The 24698-nt window shown below is 45.2% G+C and overlaps 1 protein-coding gene and 1 pseudogene across 1 annotated transcript; both read right to left on the bottom strand.

Annotated features, from left to right (window-relative positions):
• Nucleotides 1-2392: 2392 nt before the first annotated feature.
• Nucleotides 2393-3364, bottom strand: LOC125556434 (annotated as a pseudogene).
• Nucleotides 3365-20264: 16900 nt separating this feature from the next.
• On the bottom strand, nucleotides 20265-21199 carry LOC125556433 (RING-H2 finger protein ATL74-like). The gene has a single exon (XM_048719169.1). It carries the CDS (start codon nucleotides 20990-20992, stop codon nucleotides 20444-20446), a length of 549 nt encoding a protein of 182 aa, XP_048575126.1. The 5' UTR covers nucleotides 20993-21199; the 3' UTR covers nucleotides 20265-20443.
• Between the last annotated feature and the right edge of the window lie 3499 nt (nucleotides 21200-24698).

Genomic DNA, 24698 nt, shown 5'->3' with positions numbered 1-24698 from the left:
ATTACAACACAAACATACCTATGAATAGTACTTTTGAAATAGAAGAACAAGTAGTTCCTCCAAGCCAAATTTTTTCGTGGGAGTAACTTAACCTGTTATTTTTTTATGAACATGTATGTATTAAAAATTATAAAAAGTACGAAATGAATCGTCTTTTCATAATGAATGTGATAAATACTTTTGACTAAAAAAATTTATGAGTCATATAACTATATAATAGATTGACATAAATATGGTACTTTTTTAGAATGCAAGAATATATGGAACAGAATAATATAACAACGTCCACCATGCTTATTCTCTTTCCATAGAATTGATATGACTGGACTATGGAAAATATATTCATATGTAGATTTGGTAAATTTCAATAAAATATTAGTAATAATAAGCTAAAATAATAAATGAATCTGGATTTTTTGCAATCTCCATTATATAAGGAGTTCAATAATAAAATGTGACATATAGTAAATATACAAAAAAATGTGACATATATTGAATTCGTGGACCAGTCAACTCATCCAAAAGTCTGAATCGATGAAGAAAGGCGGGCAATATATCTCAACAAGCTCACGGTTGTGAGCCCTAGTGGCACGAGTGTTGCGTGTACGTGGTGTGTGTCCCTACCACATTGTAAACAAGGGAGTAAAAAAATCAAACTCTTATCTGCTACAACAAAAGTGCAAATGTATGTTGTGTGTGTCATCACCATATCCGAAACAAAAAGAGCAAAAGTGTGTGCTTTGTTTCCGTGGCTAGGAAAGAATCTGCCATGACATCCTACATGGCATCGTCCCTGTGGGGAGTTTATTATCATACATGGGTGCTTAAGCTGACACTGCACGCGGTAATGCGCATAGTGATCGGTGGTTGGTGCCTCGTTTTGTTTATCTGCAGTTTCTTGGTATCTTGGATATCCAAGGTTATCACAACTTAATTAGCTGAGAGATTTCGAGGATACTAATGAGTTTTCTAAATGATCTGTAACAAAGTGAATTCTTTAGGATAGGATAGCCGTTCGTAAAGTGAATAGCAGTATATTGCTCTCATCGTACCTTTTACTAGCGATTTAGAGCAGGGTTGTTTTGCTATGCATGTATCAGTTGCTAATATCTACCTTGGGATAAATGTATGCACTTTTCCTCTAAAATAAATAGATATATGCTCCAGCGAATATCTTGCTCTAAACGTACTGTTCTATTAAATATGATTCGAAACAGTGTTGATACCTTGCCGTGCCAAATATGCTCTTTAAGGGCATCTCCCTCCTCGCCACCTCCGGAGGCCACCGGCGGCAAAGTTGTGCGGTCACCAGAGAAGGGGGCGACGGGACATTTTTGCGTCGAGGCAACAATCTATGGAAGTTGCTCCTTGTTGTGGCTGTGGCAAGACGTCGGCTGTATGGAGAATGTGGATGGTGCTATGGTCCACTGATGATGGCGGCAGCCGCCAGAGAGATCCGGCATCTTGTTGCGCCTTGTTCAGCAGATCTGGTGGCAGGGGCAACCGGATCCGGCTTGCCTGCTCCTTCCCCATGTTTTCATCCGTGCTCCCACTTCATCCTACGGTTGTTTTTTTTCTTTTTTCTTTCTAATCTAATCATCTCTCCCCTGATTTTAAGGAGATGAGGCCAAGTTTTATTTTGTTCCAATCAAATTAAGCCACGTATGTGGGAGCTCGGATGCGCACACGTCGAAGGAGCAGGTAAGTCTCGTCCAGGGCAACCCATGTCAAAACATCTCGTTCGATCTGGTGGGGATTTGCATGGCGGCCGCGTTCAGCGGTAGTTGGCGGCTGTGTTCAGCTCTAGTTGGCGGCGCGGAGGGGTGCCTCCAGGAGTCGTTGGGCCGAATCTCGGCCCGTGTGTGCCTGTGGTCTGGATGGATGGCTTCAGATGGTGTAATGGTGCCGTCTATGGTGGGGAGCCAAGAAGTCTATTCTGTTAAATTTGCATACATATCCTATTTGACACCGACTGTACATTTAAATTCAAATTTATAAAATATAATTTGAACGATTGCAAATTTTCTGCTGTCCGTCAGAGTATCCAGCAACCGGCCGGTCATCCAAAACCCCGACCAAAAATAAGAACCATGCTATGATAAATAAGGGTATGTACAACAGTTGATAAGATACTCTTATCTTAAACCCACCACATAATCTAGATGAGGCAATAAAAATGATATACAATTGATTATTTCATAGTATTGTCTCTGATAACTATATATCTCTAAATATAGGGTGGGACATATTATTTCTAAGAGATCATTTTTTACTTAAGAGAAGGCATGTCTTTTCTTATGGTTTCTGTTCTTCACTTCAAAGTTTATCCTAGTAAGTCGCAATCCTAAGATAGCTTCCTTGTACAGTCGCTAGGTAAGATGAGACTGCGTCACCATGTCCCAGACATTTATTTCAATTTATGGAACTCCGTTTAAAAAGACAGCAACTTTGCTGGTCGTTAGTCCCATGACAGACGGAGAATCAAAGGCAACCCTACTTCACCAAAACTGTTTACTCATAGTAGTATGTCAGTACAGCATTATGCGCCGTCGAATATTTACACTAACAATTGAGCTCTTCGATCATATACACTGTACATTCCACTAGCAAGCTGCGGCTGACAAGCACGGCAGCAATCATTGCCGGAAACTTCCACAACCACAAGAGCTTGCGCATGCGGGACTGTGCTGTACCGGCAGCAATGGCATGCTTGGTCGCGCGATGGACTCACAGTCTCACACGATGACCACGGTGACGGTCGTGTTCGTCTCCGCCGCCTTCGCGGGCGCGCCTTCGATGACCGGCTGCCGGCACGTGGGACAGGAGCCGTTGGACACCAGCCAGGCGTCGACGCAGCGGACGTGGAAGCCGTGCGCGCACTGCGGCAGCACGCGCACCTTCTCGCCGTCCACGAACTCGCTGAGGCATATGGCGCACACGTCGTCGATGTCCTCCCCTGAGCCGTACACCTCCACGGGGAGGCTCCTGAGGACGCGCCTCTTGATGCCGCTGCCGCTGCAGGCCACCCGCGCGGACGCCCGGCCCTCGCCGGCAGCGGCCGCGGCCACGCGCCCCACGCGCCGGAGCGCGCACCGCGCCAGCGAGTTGACTGCGATTATGAGGAGCAGCCCGAGGAAGAGCACGGCTAGGATGATCCACCACGTTGGTCTCGAAAGACGAGTCTGCCCTCGTCCCCGCCGGAGCCGCCGCGCCTCCGCTGCCTCCGTAGGCAACGCTCGACGCCGGCGCCTCCGAGTCAGGACGACCCATGGTTGATGAAGTTATATACTCCGGGAGATGTCGATCGAGCAGAGTTCACCCGACCTCTGTTTCAAGCTAGATGAAAGTTATGGCTGTTGTTTCGAACTGGTTGCTGTCTGTCTGTCGTTCTCTGCTCTGTTCGTGGGGTATATATAGGAGGGCGTACTTTGTTCTATGACAAGTCGCTGGGTAAAGTTCATTAATCCTATCTATCTGGTAGTGAAAGCTCACGTCTACGACTGTCAAGTGGCACGACTGTGGCTGTAGTGCTGTAGTACGTGGTGCCCGTCCCAACGCCCGTGTCAAAAGTGGCACATGTATAGGTATTACGTTGTACCCGTCCCTACTGCCGGTTAAAAAAGAGTCGAAGCACTTTCAAAAAAAAAAGAGTCGAAGCATACGTTGTACCCATCCTTTCTATTCTGTTCTTGGGAGATATCAATAGAAATACGGAACCACCAAAAAATCCGACGTCAGTTTTCTGTGATCCTATTTCATCTTTACGCAGTAGCAGCCAGTGGAGAAAAAAAATCTTTCAAATAATTCACTTAACTTTCGAGCTGCAGTTGGTCTATGTGCCAATAATTCAATAGGTCATCTAGTTCAGTTGAGAGAAAACTATGAAGTCACACAAAAGAACAACAACACACACAAATAGCCCTTTTTATATTAGGTAACATCATCCATACAAATGTGAAACTACAAACACCATGAAGATATGGCAAAGCCGATCCCAATTATTCATTTCCATGTAAATAATGGTCAATTCTAAACTAGCACAAATGATTATAACACGAACATATCTATGAATAGTAGTAACAAGAGCCATATATATGGCTCAAATAACTGCAAAACTTTGGGCACTTTTACGTATAGAAGTTCGAGTACAAATATACAGCGAAACAAAACAAATCTTAGAGAAAAAAGTTTGGAAAATTAGGAAAGTGCAATTTTGAATACAAATGTAAAACTATAAACACCGTGGTGATATGGAAATTTTGCACCAAAAAAGATTTTTGTAGTCTCTTGTATAGAATAAACAACTACTTCCTCCGTTCCATAGTGTAAGACGTTCTTTGACAGTAGTGTAGTTTAAAAAAAATGTCTTACACTACGAGACAGAGGGGAGTACAAAATAGATATATGTTGGAAACTGCTTTTTATGTACGAAAGATGTTAGATCCTTCACATAATTTATATCATATGAAACTATATAAAATACTCATGTAAAACTAGATGAAGTCCATGTATAAAATTAAAACATATACCAAATGGAAACTAGATGTATGAAATATCAAGGGTGATGGAAGACAACACTAATTATATAACAACTTAAGGAAGATATATGATGGTTATATTCCATTGATAAATGAAGGAAATACATTTTATTAAGATGTGAGCTTTTCTGGCCTAAATATGTTGTGTACATTTAGTTTTAGAAGCTTGAGAAAAACTATGAAGTCCGACAAAAGAACTATGAGACACATATATCGTCCTTTTGTATTAGGTATCATCTTCCATACAAATGTGAAACTACGAGCACCATGATGGTATGGAAAAGCCGATCCCTATTATTCATAGTAGTGTAAATAATGGAAAATTATTAAACCAGCTCAAATGATTACAACACAAACATATCTATGAATAATATGTTCTTTAAATAGAAGAGCAAGTAGTTACTCCAAGGCAATAATTTTTCATGAGAGAAAATAGTCCCATGTTGAAAATATTTGACGCTATAAATTTTGTATAAATTCCCTCCAAAAATAAATTTAACCTGCTATTTCGTTTATAATTCTGTACATATATAAATTATAAAAAGTACGACGCCAATTCTTTTTCATGATGTATGTGACACACTTTTTTTACTATAAATTTTCTGGTGACATAAATATGGTACTTTTTTTAGAACGAAGACTATAAGGAAACACAATAATATAATAACATCCATGATGCTGTCTTTCCAAGGATTGATAGGGCTAAACTATGGAAAATTATTTAATCCATAGATTTGTTAAATTTCAATAAAATATTTGTAATAATAAGCTAAAACGATAAATGGATTCCATAATTTATGTAATTTCAACTATAGAAGGAGTTTAGTAACAAAATATGACAGACAATAAATGGACATTCACGGGCCACTCAACTAGTTATTTTTAATAATACTACAACTGTGCGCATGGGACCTTGCAATCACAACTCCAAAGTCTAGAGAATCTCATCTGGCAGTGAAATCTCATGGTTGTGAGCCCTAGTGGCTCGAGTAGTGTGTGTGTCCCTACTGCATTGTAAACAATGGAGCAAAGAAGTGCGCTCTTATCTGCTACAACAGAAGAGTGTGAATTTACGTTGTCCATGTCCCCACTGTCTCCAAATTAAAAAGAGCAAAACCGTGCGCTTTGTTTCCGTGGCTAGAAAAGAATCTGCCACGACATCCTGCATGGCAACTTCCCTGTGGGGAGTTTATTACCAAACATGAGTGCTTAAGCTGACAATGCACGCGCTAATGCCGACATTGATAGGTGGTTGGTTTTCTTGGTATCTTGGATATCCAGGGTTAATTGCATTTGGTTAGCCGAGAGATTCTTAGGATAGTAATGAGTTTTCCAAATGATCTGCGAGAAAGTGAATTGTTTAAGATATCTTCCCGTAAAGTTGTGCCCAACAGGATAGCAGTATGTTGCTCTCAATTTACTTTTTGATAGTGATTTAGAATATAGTTACTCTGTTATGCATGTATCACTCACTAATATCTTCCTTCCCATAAATACATGCACTTTTCCTCTTAAAATAAATCAATATATGCTCCAACAAATATCTTGCTCTAAGCATAATGTTTCTTTAAATATGATCCAAAATAGAGTTAATACCTTTCCTTGCCAAATAGCGATATGCTCTTTAACAGTTTAACATACTTGCTTTTAATAGCTTCAAAGCTAGAGTTTTTCAAGTTTTGTTCAAAAGTTGGACCAGCAAATATCTTCCTTTGAGAATATTATACTAGTTTCTTAACGACATAAGAGATTTGTTTGACTTATCTTTCCAGTAAAGGTGTAACTAGAAAGCAACACCGCCCATTGGGCAACATATACGCTTTGCATTTTAGCATTTGGTGGCTTCATTGAATGGAGGATATGAGTCTACCTATATGTATATAGTAGAGAAAAATTTCATATGTGAATCGAGCCCTAGCGCCGCCACCGAGTCCAATCTTACAGCCTGAATCCCTCCTCCCTCGCCCCTCCCCCACTTTATCACTCTCCCTCCTTGCAGCCTCCGGAGGCAATCGTCGGCTAAGTTGTGCAGTCTCGAGGGAAGGGACGGTGGGTCATTTCTGCATCGGGACAACGATCTTAGGAAGTTCTCCTTGTTGCAGCGGCAGCACGGCACCGGATGTGCACGAAGGAGGTGGCTGGTGCTATGGTCCACTGATGGTGGCGGCTGCCGGCAAATTTTGTGTCCTATTACACCTTCTTCACCGGATCTGGTGGAAGGGGCAGCCCCTGAGAAGAATTTCCATCCTATCTAGTGGGGATTTACTCCTTCATATCAGCATTTTCCTAGAAGATGGCTGATGAGTGATATTTTTGCACTCATTCCACCATTGTTTAAACTGGATAATCCTGAAATTTTCAAAAGAAACACTTTGAAACTAGCACTAATAAGTAATGAATGCAAGAAATCATAAAATCCTTGACCTTTTGTTAAAGGTGCGATTGTTTGGCTCCTCCATATGGGAGATTCTAAGCAAGCGGTGGATGTCTTACCTAAGTGAGAAACCAAGGTACGAATCATTGGAGATACAAGTGCTTGTGTTAGTTCGATGTCCTGTAACATAAATAAAATCTTCTTGTGCCCCCAATAATCGTAACAAGGATTTCAATCCCTGCCCTTCTTTTAGTTGAACAAGCCTATTGCAAGATAATGTGTGATATATATTTTCGGTACTTCCGGAATAAAATAAAAGTGGAAATAAAACAACGTTTAAATGTTGTTGAAAGGTGATTATTATGGTGGAAAATGGACTGGAGTTCATAGGTTCACCAAGTATAACTCTCCAATGCATAAAAATGTGAATGGTGACTTTCTCATGCGTAAAAGTGCAACATGGAACACTCATGTTAATGCGAGACAAGTATGATGACCCGCAAGCGTAGGGGATGTCAACAGTTTTGGGGCGAAATATTTCAACCCAAATTTATTGATTTGACACAAGGAGAGTCAAAAAATATTTATAAGCCTTAGCCGTTGATTTTTCAATTCAACCACACCTGGATAGATAATTTACTTGGCACAATTTATTAGTAGCAAAGTGATATGATGACAGTAGCAGTGAAATAGTTGTACTAATGGTATTGTAGTAAAGTAAAAGATTACAAGAGTAACATTATGGAAAGAGTAGGCATGGATATATATAATGGGTGTTGTGTAGATGAGTTCACTTATGCGATATTCATAACATAGAGTGACATCAAACTAGGTCCAATTCATAAATCATATGTAGGCATGTATATTTGTAGGTACTTGTACGTGGTTGCGTCTAAAAAAGCGGCATAAGTATAGGTATTGTGTTATGTTTTACCTGTCCCTACTGCCAATTAAAAAAAGTAAAAGCGTATGCTCATATTCTCTTTTATTCAGGGGAGAGGTAACTAGAAATATACCATGCAGATAAGCGCGTAATGAGATATGGATCATTTGTTGCCCCAAAGACCAAGAGGACTGGAATTTCATTATCTATATGTCGAAAATATTTGTGTTACTCAATACATGTTTTTAAGCTTTGTCAAAAAGAAGGTTGGAACCCCGACCTCTGCATGAATTGATGCACACAAACATTTTTATTAAATTTGATGCAAGTTAGCAAAGCTAAAGTCATTAATAAAATGAGTACATAGGAAAAACAATTACAATAGAACCATTACATGATATGAATGTAACACCTACAACTATGTCGACTTCTTCCACAACAATGCCTTCGAGAAGAGATAAACACCCTCATCTCACCGTCGTCATGTAGACAATATCTTCAACAAGATAAGGACACAAGTTCGTTGATGCTCAGTCCGACCAGCAAAGGCTAAAACAAAGGTTTTCACCACGGACATGAAGTGTGTTCCAAACACCATCTTGGCAACGGATCTTCACGCCAGCCAGTTCACCACGCTATGACAAAGTGGCATTAGTAGATAGATGGCATGTATGCCCACCAACAACCATCACCATGGCCGCTAGGACGCTGGCCATGCCGTGGTGGTGAACTAGTTGCTGCCACTTCACACCCACATGCAATGTTAAGGTATAATGACATTTGGCGGGATCTATTACACGATAAATATCAGAACCAAAATCTCAATTATAAAACGGAAGTTGGGTGACTAATAACCCACAAGTATAGGGGGTCGCGACGTTATTCGAGGGTAGTATTTCACCAAAATTTATTGATTCAACACAAGGAGAGCCAAAGAATATTTATGAGTATTATCAGCTGAGTTGTCAATTCAACCACACCTGGAGAACTAAATGTCTGCAGCAAAGTGTTTAGTAGCACACTTGGAGAACCTTGTATTGAAGATCAAAGAGAGAAAAGAAGCCATCTAGCTACTAGCTATGGACTCGTAGGTCTGCGGTGAACTACTCACGCATCATCGAAAGGCTACAAGGATGATGTAGAAGCCCTCCCTGATCGATTCCCCTCTGGCAGAGTACCAGAAAAGGCCTCCAGATGGGATCACGGAAGAACAGAAGCTTGCAACAGCGGAAAAAGTGTTTCGGGTGACCCTCTATTGGTTTGGGAATATATGTGAATTTATAGAGGTGTAATTAGATCAAAAAGAGTTGCGTGGGGCCCACAAGCTCAGGGGCGCGGCTACCCCCTGGGGCGCGCCCTGTGAGCTCATGGCTCTCTCGTAGCTCTTAATTCTAGCGTCCTCTCTAACCTTCTAGGGTCCCTTCTGGTCCAGAAAAAATCACTATAAAGTTCATCATGTTTGGACTTCATTTGGTATTGATTTTTTTTAAAAAGCCAAAAATAGGAACTGACACTAGCACTGGATTAATAGGTTAGCCCCCAAAAATTATATAAAATAGCACAAAAATGCATATAAGGCATCCAATATTGATAATATAATAACATGAAATGATAAAAAAAATAGATACGTTGGAGACTTATCAAGCGCTATCGGGCAAATTCTATAAATGTTGCCTGCCCCTTGACTTTCGAAGTTAACGAGTGCACACCTAAGTTTAGTTTAGAGATATCTACCATTCCTAACGTGAAGCCATTATAGATGTCATAAAGGGGACCCTTCAATATATCCCATAACCTACGGAAAAAACAACAGTCCATCCATCAGGGCCCAGAGTCGTATCATGCTCATGGAGAGAAGAGTTGCGTAAATTTCTTGATGCGGGAAGGAGAGCATAAGCTCGCCATTTTCCTCTGATGAGACATGTTGTGAGTGACCCCACAAATCAGAGTGCGACACGACCAACTTAGGTGCATCAGAGCCCATCAATCCAATGTAGAATTCATATGTGTTTCTTGATGTCCTCCTGACGAAAATGAGCCCCTGCTCCAATTTCATATGTAGGATGGAATATTTGAATCTAAGACCATTCGCACAAGCATGAAAATAAAACGTGTTCACATCCCCTTTAGTAATCCACTTGACTTCGTCCCTACGGCGCCAATACCCTTCCTCCACGCGAAGAATAGAAAGAACCTTGTTCTCGGTGGCATATATGTGCTCCCATTCAGCTTCTAAGAGAACATGTGTTAATCAACATGTGCGGGAAGCGGAGCAAGCTCAACAACTAGTTGTTCGTGCAGCACCTTGTCAGCACTCTTGATAATTGCCTTTTCCCCGGCCACGAATGAATAGATGCAACTTAGAGCATCTCTAGCCGTTCGGCCCCCCAGGGCGCTAAAAAGGGCGGTCTGGGGGCGAATCGGCGCTAGTTCGGCCTCTAGGGGCGATCTAGCTCCCAGTCACGCCCCTAGGATGCGAAAAATTCAAACTTGATCATTCCCGCTCACAAAAGACGCCACAAGTCGGGCGATCGCAAGCCATAGTTCGGCGTACAAAAAATAGAGCGGCAGAAGTTCCCGTGCGCATCACTCGGCCGGCTCTGCCCCAGGCGTCGGCGGAGTTGGCGTGCGCGGGCTTGGCGGTATCGGGGCAGCCTCTGCGCTGGGCGGTGTCGGCGCGGCTTCGGTGGTGCTGGGCGTCGTGGAGGCGTCGTCACGCGGGCTTGGCGGCGGCGGCGGCGTGTGCGTCGGCGTCGGCGTGTGCGTCGGCGGCCCTTGTCGAGGGAAGCTGGTTCAGGATGAGGCCGCGCTCCGCCAAGTACCACACCTTGACCGCCTCGTCGGTGCTCTGGAGCATGTCCGCCCCGCCCAGCAGAAAAGTCAGGTCGGTGTTTCACTTCTTCGTGGCGACGTTCGTCCGGAGCAGGTCGAGCTTGACGGCGCTGCTCGACATCAACGCCGACCACCGCGCCTCGGTCTTCTCTTCACGAAGGACGGCCCGGGCCTGCGCGTCGGCGAGGCAGTGCTCGATGGACTCCTGCACTCGAGCGGTGTCCGCATCGGCGTATTTCCCCTTCTTGGCAACTTTGTTGCCGTCCGGCCACCCTTCCGATGCGCCAGAAATTGGCGCGTCCGGCTTGTAGGTCTCCTTGGCCTTGTCGAGGGTGCGCCAGACTTCTGCCCACTTCTCGCACTTGTCAATGCGCTTGTAGACGTGGAGGTACTTGAATTCGGCGTCGCTGTTGCTCTGCCGGTACAGGGCGAACATGCGCAGCAACTGCGCGGAGGAACAAACAGTTGGCGCACGTACACGGCGAAGAGAGGCGGGAGGCCGGCTTGGCATACCTGATCCTCGACGCTGGCGCCGCTCTTCGGGCGAGCCGCGACCTCCTCGACGACCCCATGCCATTTGTTGCACGCCCCTGGATACGCCCCCAATGGTTCGCCATCGCCTTGGAGCCGCGCTGCATGTAGACGCCTTTGAAGTAGGGGTCGACGAGCTTGCGCTCGTCGAACTCGGTCTTGATGCGGTCCCAGTATGTGTCGATGCTCTGGTTCGTGCCGGTCGTCGGGTCGAGGAAGACGACTTTCCATGCTTCGGCGAGGCATTCCTCCTCCTTGGACGCCCACTTGATGTGCGGCTCGCCTGTCCTGGCCGCCCGCTTCTTCTTCTTCTTGCGCCCCTTCGCCGTCGCAGGCGTCGGCTCCTCCTCCTCTTCCTCCTCCTTGTCGTCCTCCTCCTCCTGCTCCTCCTCGCCGTAGACGTAGCCGAGCTCGCCGTCCATGCCGCCACTGAGATCCACCACCTCGTCCAGGTGACGCACCCGGGAGACGTGGCGGCCGCGGCTGAACCTGCCGTGATGATGTCGTCCATGTCGGCCTCGGTCTCGTCGGTGTCGCCGAGGTGTGAGAAGGGCAGCGAGCCACGGCGTAGCGGGGGCGTCGGGGAGGAAGCGTAGGCGGGCGGCGAGTAGTTGTATGGAGGGTACTGCACGCCGGCGAAGGCGGGAGAGGGCGTGCGCTGGGTTGGGTATCCGTGGGGGAAGGTGACGTTTGGGTTGAACCCACCATGCGCGTCGCCGTCGGCGTAGCCCGGCGAGGGCGATCCCCATGGCTGCGGAGAGCCGACGCCTTGCTGGCCCCAGGGCGCGTACTGGGCGTGGCTTCCGGGTGGATTCATCATCCCCGCGCAAGTCACCTCGGCCTCGGTTTGGTCCGCCGAGGCAGCCGCAGCCGCGCGCGACGCATTGTCGCGGGCCTTCTTGGCGATGGCCCTGTTCCGCCGGTCGGCGGTGACAGCCTCCCGCCGCTGAACTTCCACCCTCCACTCGGCGTTTGACATGCCCGGTGGCTTGATCGGCGGCGCCCTCGGCTTCCTCTGCTTCGGCTAGGCGACGGAGGCGGTCGCGGTTGCCGCCGCGCGGGGGGCGACGTACTTCTTCGGTGGCATGGCGGCCGGCTGGGAGGGAGGCGAGCGGGAGGGAGATTGGCGGGAGGAAGGAAGAGTACGAGAGGAAAGTGGGGAAAACGCGGGAAGAAACGATGGGAAGAGGCGCTCGCCTTGCCGACAGGGCGGACCCTCACGCCCTTTTCGCTTGTGCCGGCGCCCTAGGCGCCCCCAGGAAGCCGGGTTCGGCCTGGGTCCGCCGGCACCAGTTTCAGCCCGAGCCGACGAAAAACGGGCTTCTGGGGACGCGACTGGGCCGTTTTTTCGGCGCCGGTGTGGCAAAAACGCCTGGAAAGAGCCTATTGAGGGCGCGGCTGAAGATGCTATTAGCCACCACCACAATCTGTACCAACATAGGACCACACGAGTTAATGGTTAATGGAAGTGCTTGCACCCAACAACCATTATCAGCGACTTGAAGCCCACCACTCAAACCACAGAGTCTCAAAATTGAACCTGGTGCTCCTCTTGATGCACTCCTCTACTGAGGAGAGCACGAGGGAACAAGTTCAGAGCCAATGGGCATTTCCACGACCAATAGGCACAAAGGGAAGAGCACTTCACACTCCGAAGAAACAAACTATGTCCAAAACGCTATGAACATGAGCTGATTGCTTGTTAGTCCACTTAAATGTAGCACCCAATCTGGTCACTTCCCCATCACGACAATCAAATTATTAAACATGTTGACCCTTGGCCAATGGATGTTCGAGTTATTCTTATTAGATCAAGTTAAAATCGCGACCAACCATGATTGCCGACAGGATACACTAGCCAGAACAACTTTGGTCTTGATTACCTTCAAGAAATCAATAGATCGCATGTGGTCAGTGGGACCGTAAACCAATGTCTAATAACGACACCAAGGAAGAAAATCCCTTCGTCCCATGAAACCACCTCACAACACTCCCGATTAAAACCCATCAACAAACTAGAGGAGTGGCCACCGGGCGCAACCTAGCATCAGTCATATCGTTCTAAAGGATCAATCGAAAGTAAGTCTCTTGCGCTAAAATCTGCCTTGGTGGTTTCTTACAATGCCACTACGTCCAAACTATCGTGGCTCATATATTCTTTAAGTTGTGTTCTTCTACCCACGTGATCTAAGCCACGGATGTTTGAAAACATGGGCCACAGAAGCTCACTGGTTTAGCCATATGACCAGGAGAGTATGAGTGTGCGGCCCCAGCCACACCGCTATCCTTTGTGGGCTACAGAACATTTATGTCGGGGGCCCCAATCACCGAATACTAGTTGCAGGCGCATGAGCATCAGCCTCTGCTAAGACTGCCTACGCCAGCTCACGGGAACGAAGCAAAGAAAGGAAATGGAAACGTGAAAGATCAGAGCTATCGAGCGGAATCCCACTATCGATAGAAACCCCACAATCATCCAAAACCTTAAGAAATTTATCATCAGAGAACTCACTAAGGATGGAGTAATTGGGAATAGTATTTACCTGAAAGTTCAAGATGCTTTTCCGTGGCCAGCAGCTGCGCATGCTTGAGGGACGAGAGATCGGCTATTTCACCATTGGGAAGCATGCAGGAGCGGTGAGGGCCCATCGGATTCACCTTGGAGTGCTTGGCCTTGGCGATGGAAGCCACAAGCGTGATGTCTAAGGGAAGTTGGTCAGCTGATATAGCCGAGGAGCATGACGCAGACGCCGAGGTTGGCCAAGGGGATGCCAAGACAATGACGACTTGTCTTGGAGTCTCAGGCAGCGTAGTGCGCAACATGAAAATCTTGCAGGTCATGATATATTGTGTTACGACGATCTTTGGTTGTGACATGTGTACGTAAAGTCATGAAGGCCTAACCGTTGTACACCATTAGTAAAAGAGCGGCCCACTATAACAGAAGCCATATATATGTCTCAAATAAATGCAAGACTATGTGGACTTTTACGTATAGAAGTTCGAGTACAAATATACATCCAAAGAAAATAAATGTCAGAGACAATAATTTTGTAGAATTAGGAAAGTGACATTTTGAATACACATATAAAACTACAAACATTGTGGTGATATGGAAATTTTGCGAAAAAAGGAGGTATGCAGTCTCTAGTATAGAATAAACAATTACAAAATAGATATATGTTGGAAGCTACTTTTTGTGTATGAGATATGTTTGAAGACATCCTTCTCAGAACTGAAGTCATATGAAACTATACATTCAAAAAAATAGTCGTATGAAACTAGATGAGGTCCATCTTCAAAATAAATATATATACCAGATGGAAACTAGATGTAGGAAATATCAAGGAGGATGGAAGAAAACATGAAATACTTCTATATGACAGCCTAATGAAGATATATGATGGTTATATTCCATAGATAAAGGAAGGAAATAGGTCTAATTAAGACGTGAGCTTTTCCAGCCTGAATGTGTTGTGTACACTCAGTTCTAGAAGTTTGAGAAAAAATATGCAGTGAGACAAAAGAACTATTAAACAAATAAATATCCCATTTATATTAGATATTAGCAGATATCATCTTACATACAAATGTGAAATTACAAACACCATCCCCGCAAAAAAAAAGAAGTGAAACTACAAACACCGTGGAGATATGGCAAAGCCGATCCCAATAATTCATTTCAGTGTAAATAATGGAAACTTCTAAGGTAACACAAAAGATTACAACACAAATATATCTATGAAGAGTACTTTTAAGTAGAAAAATAATTAATTGCTCCAAACCAATATTTTTTTCATTGGAGAAATACTCCCATGTTCAAAATATTCAACGCTTTAGATTTTGAATATATTGTCCCCACAAAGCAACTTTACCTGTTAATTCCTTTATGAATATGAACATTTAGAAACTATAAAAAGTATGATGCCAATCTAATTTTTGTGATGCATCTCATACACAATTTTGGCTATAAATTTTCTAGGAAACAAATATTTTAATGTGTGCACATATAATACGATTGAAGTGAATATGGTTCTTTTTTAGAATGCAGAATTATATGGAACACAATAATATAACAATATCCACAATGCTTAAAGTCTTCCCAAAATTTCATCTGTAGAATTGGTAAATTTCAATAAAATATTAGTAATAATAAGTTACATTAATAAACGAGATCTGGATTTTATGTAATCTTGAATTATATAGAGAGTTCGGTAATAAAATATGGCATTCGACAACTTACTTGTTATTTTCAGTAACATTACAACTCTGTGCATGGAACAATGCAATTGCAACTCCAAAGTCTAGAGAATCATATCTGATCTTGTAGTGAAAGCTCATGGTCATGACTTGTGAGCACTAGTGGCACGAGTGGTGTGTGTAGGTGGTGCAAGTCCCTACCGCATTGCAAACAATATGGGACAAAAAAAAATGCGCGCTCTTATCTGCTAGAACGGGAACGTGTGAATGTACGTCGTGCATGTCCCCACACTATCCGAAACAAAAGAGCATTCCATGGCTAGGAAACAATCTGCCACGATATCCTACATGGCATCGTCCCTGTGGGAAGTTTATTATCGTACTTGAGTGCTTAACATGACAATGCTCACTCTAAAGCGGGCGCTGATCGATGGTGAGTGCTCTCTTTGGATATGTGCACTTTCTTGGTATCTTGGATATGCAAGGTTGAACGTTAGGCGGGAGATATGAGTTGTCTAAATGATCCGTACTAGAGTGACTTGTTTAGGCTATCTGTCCCGTAAAGCTGTGCCCAACAGAATAGCAGTATGTTGCTCTCAGCGTAGTACTTTTTAATGGCGAGATTTTGAACAGAGTTGTTCTGCTATGCACGTACGACTCGCTAATATCTTTCTTGTCATAAGTATATTAACTTTTTCTCCAAAAATAAATTAATATATGCACCAGAAAATATCTTACTATACGTGTTGTTCTATTTAAAATGATTCAGGACAGGGTTAATAGCTCCCCCTGCCCAATGGGATCTGCTCTTTAACAGTTTAACATATCTGCTTTTAACGCTTCAGATCTAGAGTCGTTTAAACTAACCCTGTCCTAAAGCTGGATCAGCAAATATCTTCCGTTAAGCAAAATAGCAAATATTAGTCTTAACGATGCAACCTAGATATTTGTGTAATTTAATACCGCGAGAGTGATCTTTTACTTTTCCAGTTCACGCGCTATGTTTGAACCTCTTTCTTAAACAATGAAATGGCAAGTCTTTTGCCTTGTTTTAAAAAAAAAATGCAACAAGCAAGCAGCACCCCCCGTTGGCCAACACATAAGCTTTTAGTTTAACATTTATGGCATCAGTGAATGGAGGCTGTAATTAAGAAGATTGCTGGTTGGAAGGCTAGGTGGATCTCCTCCACTGGAAGAATGGTACTCAGTGAATGGAGGCTGTAATTAAGAAGATTGCTGGTTGGAAGGCTAGGTGGATCTCCTCCACTGGAAGAATGGTACTCGTGAGGTTTGTACTTTTGGCAATGCCAATTTTCATGCTTCTGGCTGTTCATCAACCAAAATGGGTCATCAAGCAAATCGACAAGTTACGTCGTGCTTTTCTATGGTCTGGCTCTGATGCTGTCTGCGGTGGCAAGTGCCTTGTCCGCTGGACCCAGGTGTGCTCACCCATCTCTGTAGGCGGGCTTGGCATCCATGACCTTCAAGCTCAGGGGCGGGCGCCTAAAGTATGCTGGCTTTGGCAAAGCGTCACAGATCCGGATAAACCATGGCAAGGTTTGCAGCTCCCTGTGGACAAGCACATTAAGGCTCTTTTCATTGCTTGTACCTCCATCAAAATTGATAGTGGTATTAAGATATCCTTTTGGCACGATCACTGGCTCAACGGTGAGATTCCAGCTGTTTCGTTTCCTAACCTTTTCAAGCATAGCAAGAACAGAAGAATATCGTTGGCTGAAGGACTCACCAATAGAAAATGGGCCACTCTTCTCAAGTGCAACCTGTGCACCGAGGTGTTGCGCGAATACATTGACTTCTAGCACAGATCTAGTGTGGTCACTTTGTCCAACCTGGAGGATGAGTTCATTTGAAAATGGTCAGCGGATGGAAGATATAATGCTAAGTCAGCTTACCTATGTCAATTCTGGGGCAAGATTGATTCTCCTCTTCCTGAGATCATTTGGCATATCAAGGTTCCACCAAGAATAAGATTCTTCAGTTGGCTCTTTGTACAGGGCAAATGTTTGACTGCGGACAACCTTGCGAAGCGAGGTTGGCCTCACAACCCGATCTGTCAATTATGCCACTTAGGGTGGGAGGATGGTCTGCACCTTGTATCTAGCTGCCCTTTCACGGCTGGAATATGGGGCTATTGCCCGGCAATATATAATTTTCCATTCAACCTCTTACCTATTGCTCATACTGACTCTATATTGGACTGGTGGTTAAAGGCTTTGGATGGTACAGGCAGGAAAAATGACCTATCATCACTTCTAATGGCGGTGTCCTGGCAGGTTTGGAAAGAAAGAAACAGCCGCATATTCAACAACAAGGCAAACCACTTCCTGAAGGTCGCTGAGAACATTATCAATGAGCTGAATTCATGGAGAATCGCTGGATTCAAAGGAGCACAATGGACAGGCGCAAGATAATTTCTTTCTTTCTTTTTTTCTTTTTCTAGTGTACATTTATATAGCTTTTCCTTCCCCTTTCTGGCTGCCATCCGTCCTGAACATTGATCTGTATCCCTTAGGGTGTCTCATCCTATCTTAATGAATGAAATCAGCACAATGCTGTTTTTCATCAAAAAAAAAGTGAATGGAGGCTGTGGATATGGCTCTACCTATATGTATGTGGTAGATTGTGCGTTGCCACTGTACAACATCGGCGAGATATTATTCTTATTAGACAGTGTCAAGTATAGTCGGCAGTATCGTGTTATTTTCGCTGGAGCTTGGTAATTTCTCCACGCATAAATATGTTCTCTTCATCACAAAGAAAAAGGCATGATCAGATTGAAAAAAAAGACAAAGGCAAACAAATCCTATGAAGGCATAGTAAGCCCCATTCACAAAAAGAAAATCATTCGCAAAAAGAAAAAGGCATAGTAAGCCCATGTATGTGAAATATGTAATGCCCTCCACCTTGTGTTTAGAGCATGACGAAAAGAAAACACAATTATCTTACTAGAATACTCCCTCCGTCCACGAATAAGTGTATGTTTGACATTTAAAATTTGTCCTCAAGACCAATAACATTCAACATATGGTCTCCTCACTTTCTACATGCACTTAACTCATTGGGGTGGGGTAATTAAAGAGGAAAGAGATGGCGACTTGCACCTTTCCAATGCATTTTTTACTATACTCCATAATCTGTCAAAATTTCTATAGTGGACGTAGGGAGTACTTATTTATTTTTAATCGACTTCAAGTGAGCTGTTTGACTTATTTTCGCATAAAGATACACCTGAAAAATATTTTCACGACCTCCCACGCCTCGCCGCAGCCAATAAACATCAACGGGCTATGGCACCGAGCAGCTGGCAATGGAGAGACTTGTCTTCTCACGATTCAGGGCGCCGTCTTGTGTGAATCTCCCGTGTTGTGCATGCGGGTGTTCATCTTAGCCTTGCCTAGCGGCAACTAGCAGTGGCGCGACTGCGTGCTACCCATAAATGTCGGGAGCGTCAATAGTCCGGCTTGACAGTCCTGCCTTATCCATCTTTTCAGCCACGCCTTGCCTTATGTGGGATGGCGACGACTATATTGCGCGTATTAGTGGGGTGTATTTGTAGACAGTCTAGCTAGCACTTTAGCCTCTGGCGGTGGACAGAGACACCAACCGGTGGCTTCTGAGGGAGAACCCTAGCACCAGCGGCGGTTATCTTGATGCCATGGTGTCTGTGGCGTGTGGATCTGACACTCATATGTGCTGAACCGATGCAGCAACGGGTGTGGGCTAGTGCAACACAGTGAGGGCGAGGCTTGCAAGATCATGCAGATTTGGCACGATGCATTGAATGTTGGCTTTGTCTTGTGGGGAGCTTGTGTGAGGCACAACACTCCTCTCCCTCATCTTGACTAGCTAACGCCGCGGAGGCCAATTCTGGCTCGTTTGCAGGCGGTAGAAGGAAATGTCATCCAAGTGGTGCACTTGGTGCAGGGGAGGGGAGGGGGCTGCTAGGCATGGTTGTGGCGCACAATAGTAATCCGAAGTGATGAGATCGTCTTCCCTTCATGCATTTTCTTCTATGGCATGCTTGTTTTGTGTGGGTAGGGACGACAGAGAGCTAGGTGGACGCCGACTATGGAGGCAGACATATCAATTGTATTCTCTTGGAGTGGAAACTATGATGTATCATTCCGACATGATCAGGTAGTGTCGACATCTGTAAGATGTTATCTTGTGGAAGGTGTTGGTTTGATATTCCGTTTTGAGGGTGATAGTCGTTGGTCTAACTTGTTATTTGACCAACTAACATTAGCGTGCCAGCGCCGATTCCTTCTTGAAGGTGTTGTTGATGAGTTGTTTTTACACTAATTTTTACGCTCGTTTAAACATGATATTCCTTGTTTATTTTATTTACTTATATATATATATATATATATATATATGTTTTTTGGTAGAAATCAAAACTTATATAAAAAGTACTCGAGGAGAATACCGATTCCATTCAAAATTGGGCGTCCATGAAGTTAACAGAAAAGAAGAGGACCAACTTTACGACCGCGAGTACTACTCCCTCCGTTCCATCATGTAGTGTGTATAAATTTTTTTAAGTCAAAAATCGTGAATTTTGATCGAGTTTGTAAAGAAAAAATATATACATCTATAGAATAGTAAATGCATATCACTAGATATCACAAGACATACTTTCAATTATATATATTTGATATTATAGATATAAATAATTTCTCTATAAACTTGATTAAAGTTTGTAAATTTAACTTCTTTAGAAAATCGATATGCCGCACATTGTGAAACGGAGAGGGTAGCATCAAAGTGGTCGGTTCAACGGTGCAGTTAGTCGTCCTCCATCCCTCGACGACTCGGCGTCACGGGCCACCCTACTTATCAACGGTGGCGGAGAATTGAAAACTGGAGCAAGGTAATTCAGCAAAATTGTTTACTCATAGGATGTCAGGAAAGCGCTTTGCCCCGTTGAATATTTACACGAGCAATTGAACATTTCAATCATTTATACACTCCACTATTAATCAGCGCCTGAAAATTCCGCAGGAGCTTGCGCATGCAGGGCTGTGCCGTGCCGGCAGCAATGGCATGCCTCGTTGCGTGATGAACTCACGCGATGACCACGGTGATCACCGTGTCCGTCTCACTCTTCGCGGGCGCGCCCTCGAGCACCGGCCGCCGGCACGTGGGACAGGAGCCGTGGGACACCAGCCAGGCGTCGACGCAGCGGACGTGGAAGCCGTGCCCGCAGAGCGGCAGCACGCGCACCTTCTCGCCGTCCACGAACTCGCTCAGGCATATGACGCACACGCCGTCGATGTCCTCCCCGGAGCCGTACACCTCCACGGGGAGGCTCCTGATCACGCGCCTCTTGATGCCGCCGCCTCCGCGGCAGGCACCCCGCGCCGTGGCCCCGCCCTCGCCGGCGGCGGCTGCCGTGGCCCCGCGGCCCACGTACCGGAGCGCGCACCGCGCCAGCGAGTTGAGCCCGATGGCGAAGAGCAGCGCGAAGAAGACCGCGGCCAGGATGATCACCACGTTGGTTTCGAAAGCCGAGTCTGCCCCCGCCGGCGCCGGCGCTTCTCCCCCGCCTCCGAGGGCGGCAGCCAGCCCCGCGGCAATGCTCGACGTCGGCGCCTCGGAATCGGGACGACCCATGGTTGATGAAGTTATGTAATTCCAGAAATGTCCACCCAGCTCGATCAACTCACAGTTCACCCGGCACGCCGATCGGTCGATGCTTTGGTGGCTGTGTTATCTGTCTCTGTCTGTCGTTCTCTGCTCTGTTCATGGGGTATATATAGGAGGGCGCGGTCGAGGTGCCCACCATTGTTCTGCTGCGAGTGTACTTTGTAAAAGGGCGCGACCCAGCCAAGTTGCACCCTGATCTGCTGCTAGGCAGCTGAGTTTGGGCAAAGTGCATCTGTTAGTGAAAGCTCACGCCTACGACCGTTAGTGGCACGAGTGTGGACGTACGGGGTGCCTGTCCCCACTCCTTGTCAAAAGCGCATAAATATGCGCATTACGTTGTACCTATCCCTAGCGCAAGAGGGCCCTCTTAAAAAGAAGCAAAAGCGTAAGAACATCTATAGCTGGACCTCTCAAACCCGCCTCATATGTTCAGGCGGGCCGCCCAGTCACTGACCGATCATGTTTTTTTGACCCCGATGAACGTCTTAAATGTACCTCAAACCCCCAGGCTGACCGGCACACCCATATCCAGCCTAAATATGGGCGGATATGAGGGTGCCGGGCGCGGCCGAGCACGCCAGCCACGTCGGACTGACGAAGGGGTCCCGACCGAAAATACCGTCAAACCCGGTGGTCCGAAACTCGTCTCCTCCGTCGGACCGGTGGCACTGCGTGGCGCAGCTCCGACGGGCCGCGTAGTGCATTGCCCGGCTATTTAAGTTGATCGGCGACATCAAAACCCTACCATGCATCCATATTTTCCTCCTCCTGTCCATCGCCGCCGCCACTTTTCACTCCACCCGTTCGCCTAGTAGCCATGCCCCCATGCCACCGGGTGAGGAGCGTGCCATTTCTGACGCCGGAGCGCCGGCTCGAGCTCCTTGAGAAGATCCGGGCTAGGAGCGAAGCCCGGATCGCCGCAGGGCTACCTCCAGATGAAGTGGATCCGAAAGAGGAGTTGGAGGAGGAGGTGGAGGAGGACGACGACGACGAGGAGGATGAGGACTTTGAGGAGGAGGGGCATGAGCTGGAGGAGGAGGATGTGGGGGACGCTGGCGACAGGAATCTGCAGGCGGAGCAGCAGGCCATTCTCGATTCCCCCCGGTTGGAGTCGGCTGCGGAGGCAAGACGCGTCGCCGGTAGGAGATGGAGCCACAAGAGGCCGCGGACGAGGAGGAGATGCTCACCTACATGGATTAGGTCGAGCAGGAGGAGAATGAGCCGGAGCCCTCCTACCCGCCCATCCAGCCGGTGTCCGGCACCGTCGTCCTGGACATCTCTTTCATCGAAGAGTAGCTACGGTAGTACGTAGATGTAGTACGTACGATTCCTTTTGCATACTTTGTATGGATTTAAGGGATGAAATATGAAAGTGGATGCAATGTGTCCAATTTGAGGCATGCCCGGTCAGTGCCCACGGACGCGCTCGGGCGCGTCCGCGGGCGTTTGAGGGGCCGGATTTGCCAAATCGTGTTGTAGATGCTCTAAGCACACTTCCTTTTTTTCTCATGAAAGAGATAGATTGAAATACTCCATGTACATAGGAAATGCCGGTATTTTTGAAATTTGATCAAGAATTTATTTCCCTATCCTCCCCACATACCAAGAGGATTAGGAATTCAAGATCTAAATGTCAGAAATGTCGATTTACTCAATTGTCTACATTCCTCTACAATTGAGTAAATCAATATTTGGGTAGCTTTTGACGAATATTCTTTTTTCATGTCAAAAAGGAATGAAAAGGCTTTTTAACCCCGTATAAATGTCAACATTATTTTGAAGATAAAAAGCTCTACTTCCATTTTTTGGGACGGCTTGACAAAGGTAATTTTTTTCTCGAAAAACTGATATGTGCACTTTCTTTCCATTCAAACAACTAAGAGGGGTAATATGTACCAGAAGCCACGTTTTGAAGGGAGTGTGGCCATGCAGGATAATTTGCAAGGGAATGAAACTTGTTTCCTTTGTCCAAATGATTAGACTATTAAGCACTTGTTTTCAGATTTCCATTGTTCTCGTGGTGTATGGTTTGTACTCTTTTTTAAGTATCATGATGCCTTTATTGATGCATTATGGTCCATAGTGATAGTTTTATGATGCGATTGAGGATATGTTGTCACGAGACTGGTCCAAAGTGGGTGACCTTAGGTTTTTCTTTTCGATGTTGATGCTTAGTTTTTCTTCGTGTGCGCGAGACTTTGGAATCGCTGCTCCGAAGTACAGAAATACCGGTCGTAGTGAGCGCTAATGTCTATGAGTGCTAATGGCACTAGTGATGAGCGTACGTGGTGTGTGTCCCTACTATGCCATCAACATTGAAGCAAAAGTTCGCTCTTATCTGTTGTACGATGAGTGGGAGAGAGAGAGTGTGTGTACGTGGTGCGCGTCCCCACAGTATCCAAAACAAAAAGAGCAAAAGTGTGCACTTTGGTTCCGTGGTTACCAAAGGATCAGCCATGATATCCTACATGGCACTTTGCCTGACGCTAATGTGGGTTGCTCTTTACATATTTTTATATATATCTTGTAATCCCTATGGGGAGTTAATTATCGTAATCAAGTGCTTAAGATGACAAGCAGACAATGCGTGCACACGATAAAGTAGACAGCGATTGACAGTAGCAGCATTAAATTCATGTTTTGTTTATGTGCACTCTGTTTGTATCTTGTATCCGATGTTGATTGTAGATTGATTAGCTGAGAGATACGGATGATAGTAACGAATTCTCTAAACGATCCAGGACACACTGATTTTTTGTGTGTGTTATCTATCATGTAAAGTTGCGCCAAGCAATTAGACATCAGATTTAGAAGGACGTGAAAGAAGTGCACCAAAAGCAACAATATGTTGTTTCTCTCATCGTTCTTTTCAATAGTAATTTAGGACATGATTCTTTGTTTATGCACACATTTATCAGAAGGTTATGCAACAACAAATATCGTCCTTTTAAAGATATCTTGCTCTAAACATACTGTCCTCTGGAGATATCATGTTGCTCTGTTGGTCCACGGTGATAGGCTTTTGGTGCGACTGAGGATATCTATCATGTGACTGGTCCATAGTTGATGGCCTCGAGATATTTCTTTTGACATTTAGAATTATTTTCTATATCATTATTATAGTTGTGCGCATGGGAGTTGGAACCGTTGTTCCAAAGTCCAGAAAATCCCCGGTCCTACTAAAAGCTCATGGCCCCAAGTGGTACATGGTGTGCGACCCTATCGTGTCCTAAACAATGGAGAAAAGTTGCACTCTTATGCAAGGCGTGTCCCCACTATATCCAAAAGCAAAGGAGCAACGGAGCACAATTGCACTTTTACGTGATGCGTGTCCCCACTATATCCAAAAGCAAAGGAGCAAAAGCGCACGCTTTATTTCTGTGGCTACGAAAGGATCTGCCACGACATCGACGCTAATCTGAATTGCTCTTCTACGTATTTCTTGGTATGATCGGCATCTCTGTGGCCTGTGGGGAGTTTATTATCGTACCTGAGTGCTTAAGATGGCAAGTAGACACTGGTTGATAGTAGCAGTAGTGCGATGTTTTTGTTTATGTGCTTAGCCGCGTCACTTCCAGTCCGGTGCCGCTTTAGCCAAGAGATTCGGACGATAGTAATGAGGTATCTAACGATCCAGAACATAGTGAATTATTTAGGTTATTATCCGTCCTAT

The sequence above is a fragment of the Triticum urartu genome, chromosome 5 (assembly GCF_003073215.2).
Source record: "Triticum urartu cultivar G1812 chromosome 5, Tu2.1, whole genome shotgun sequence".
Lineage (NCBI taxonomy): Eukaryota > Viridiplantae > Streptophyta > Magnoliopsida > Poales > Poaceae > Triticum > Triticum urartu.
This window is presented reverse-complemented; position numbering and strand designations above follow the sequence as displayed.

What these genes read in the sequence shown, in the direction of transcription:
- LOC125556433 (XM_048719169.1), bottom strand. Translation starts at nt 20,992, where the DNA reads ATGGGTCGTCCCGATTCCGAGGCGCCGACGTCGAGCATTGCCGCGGGG.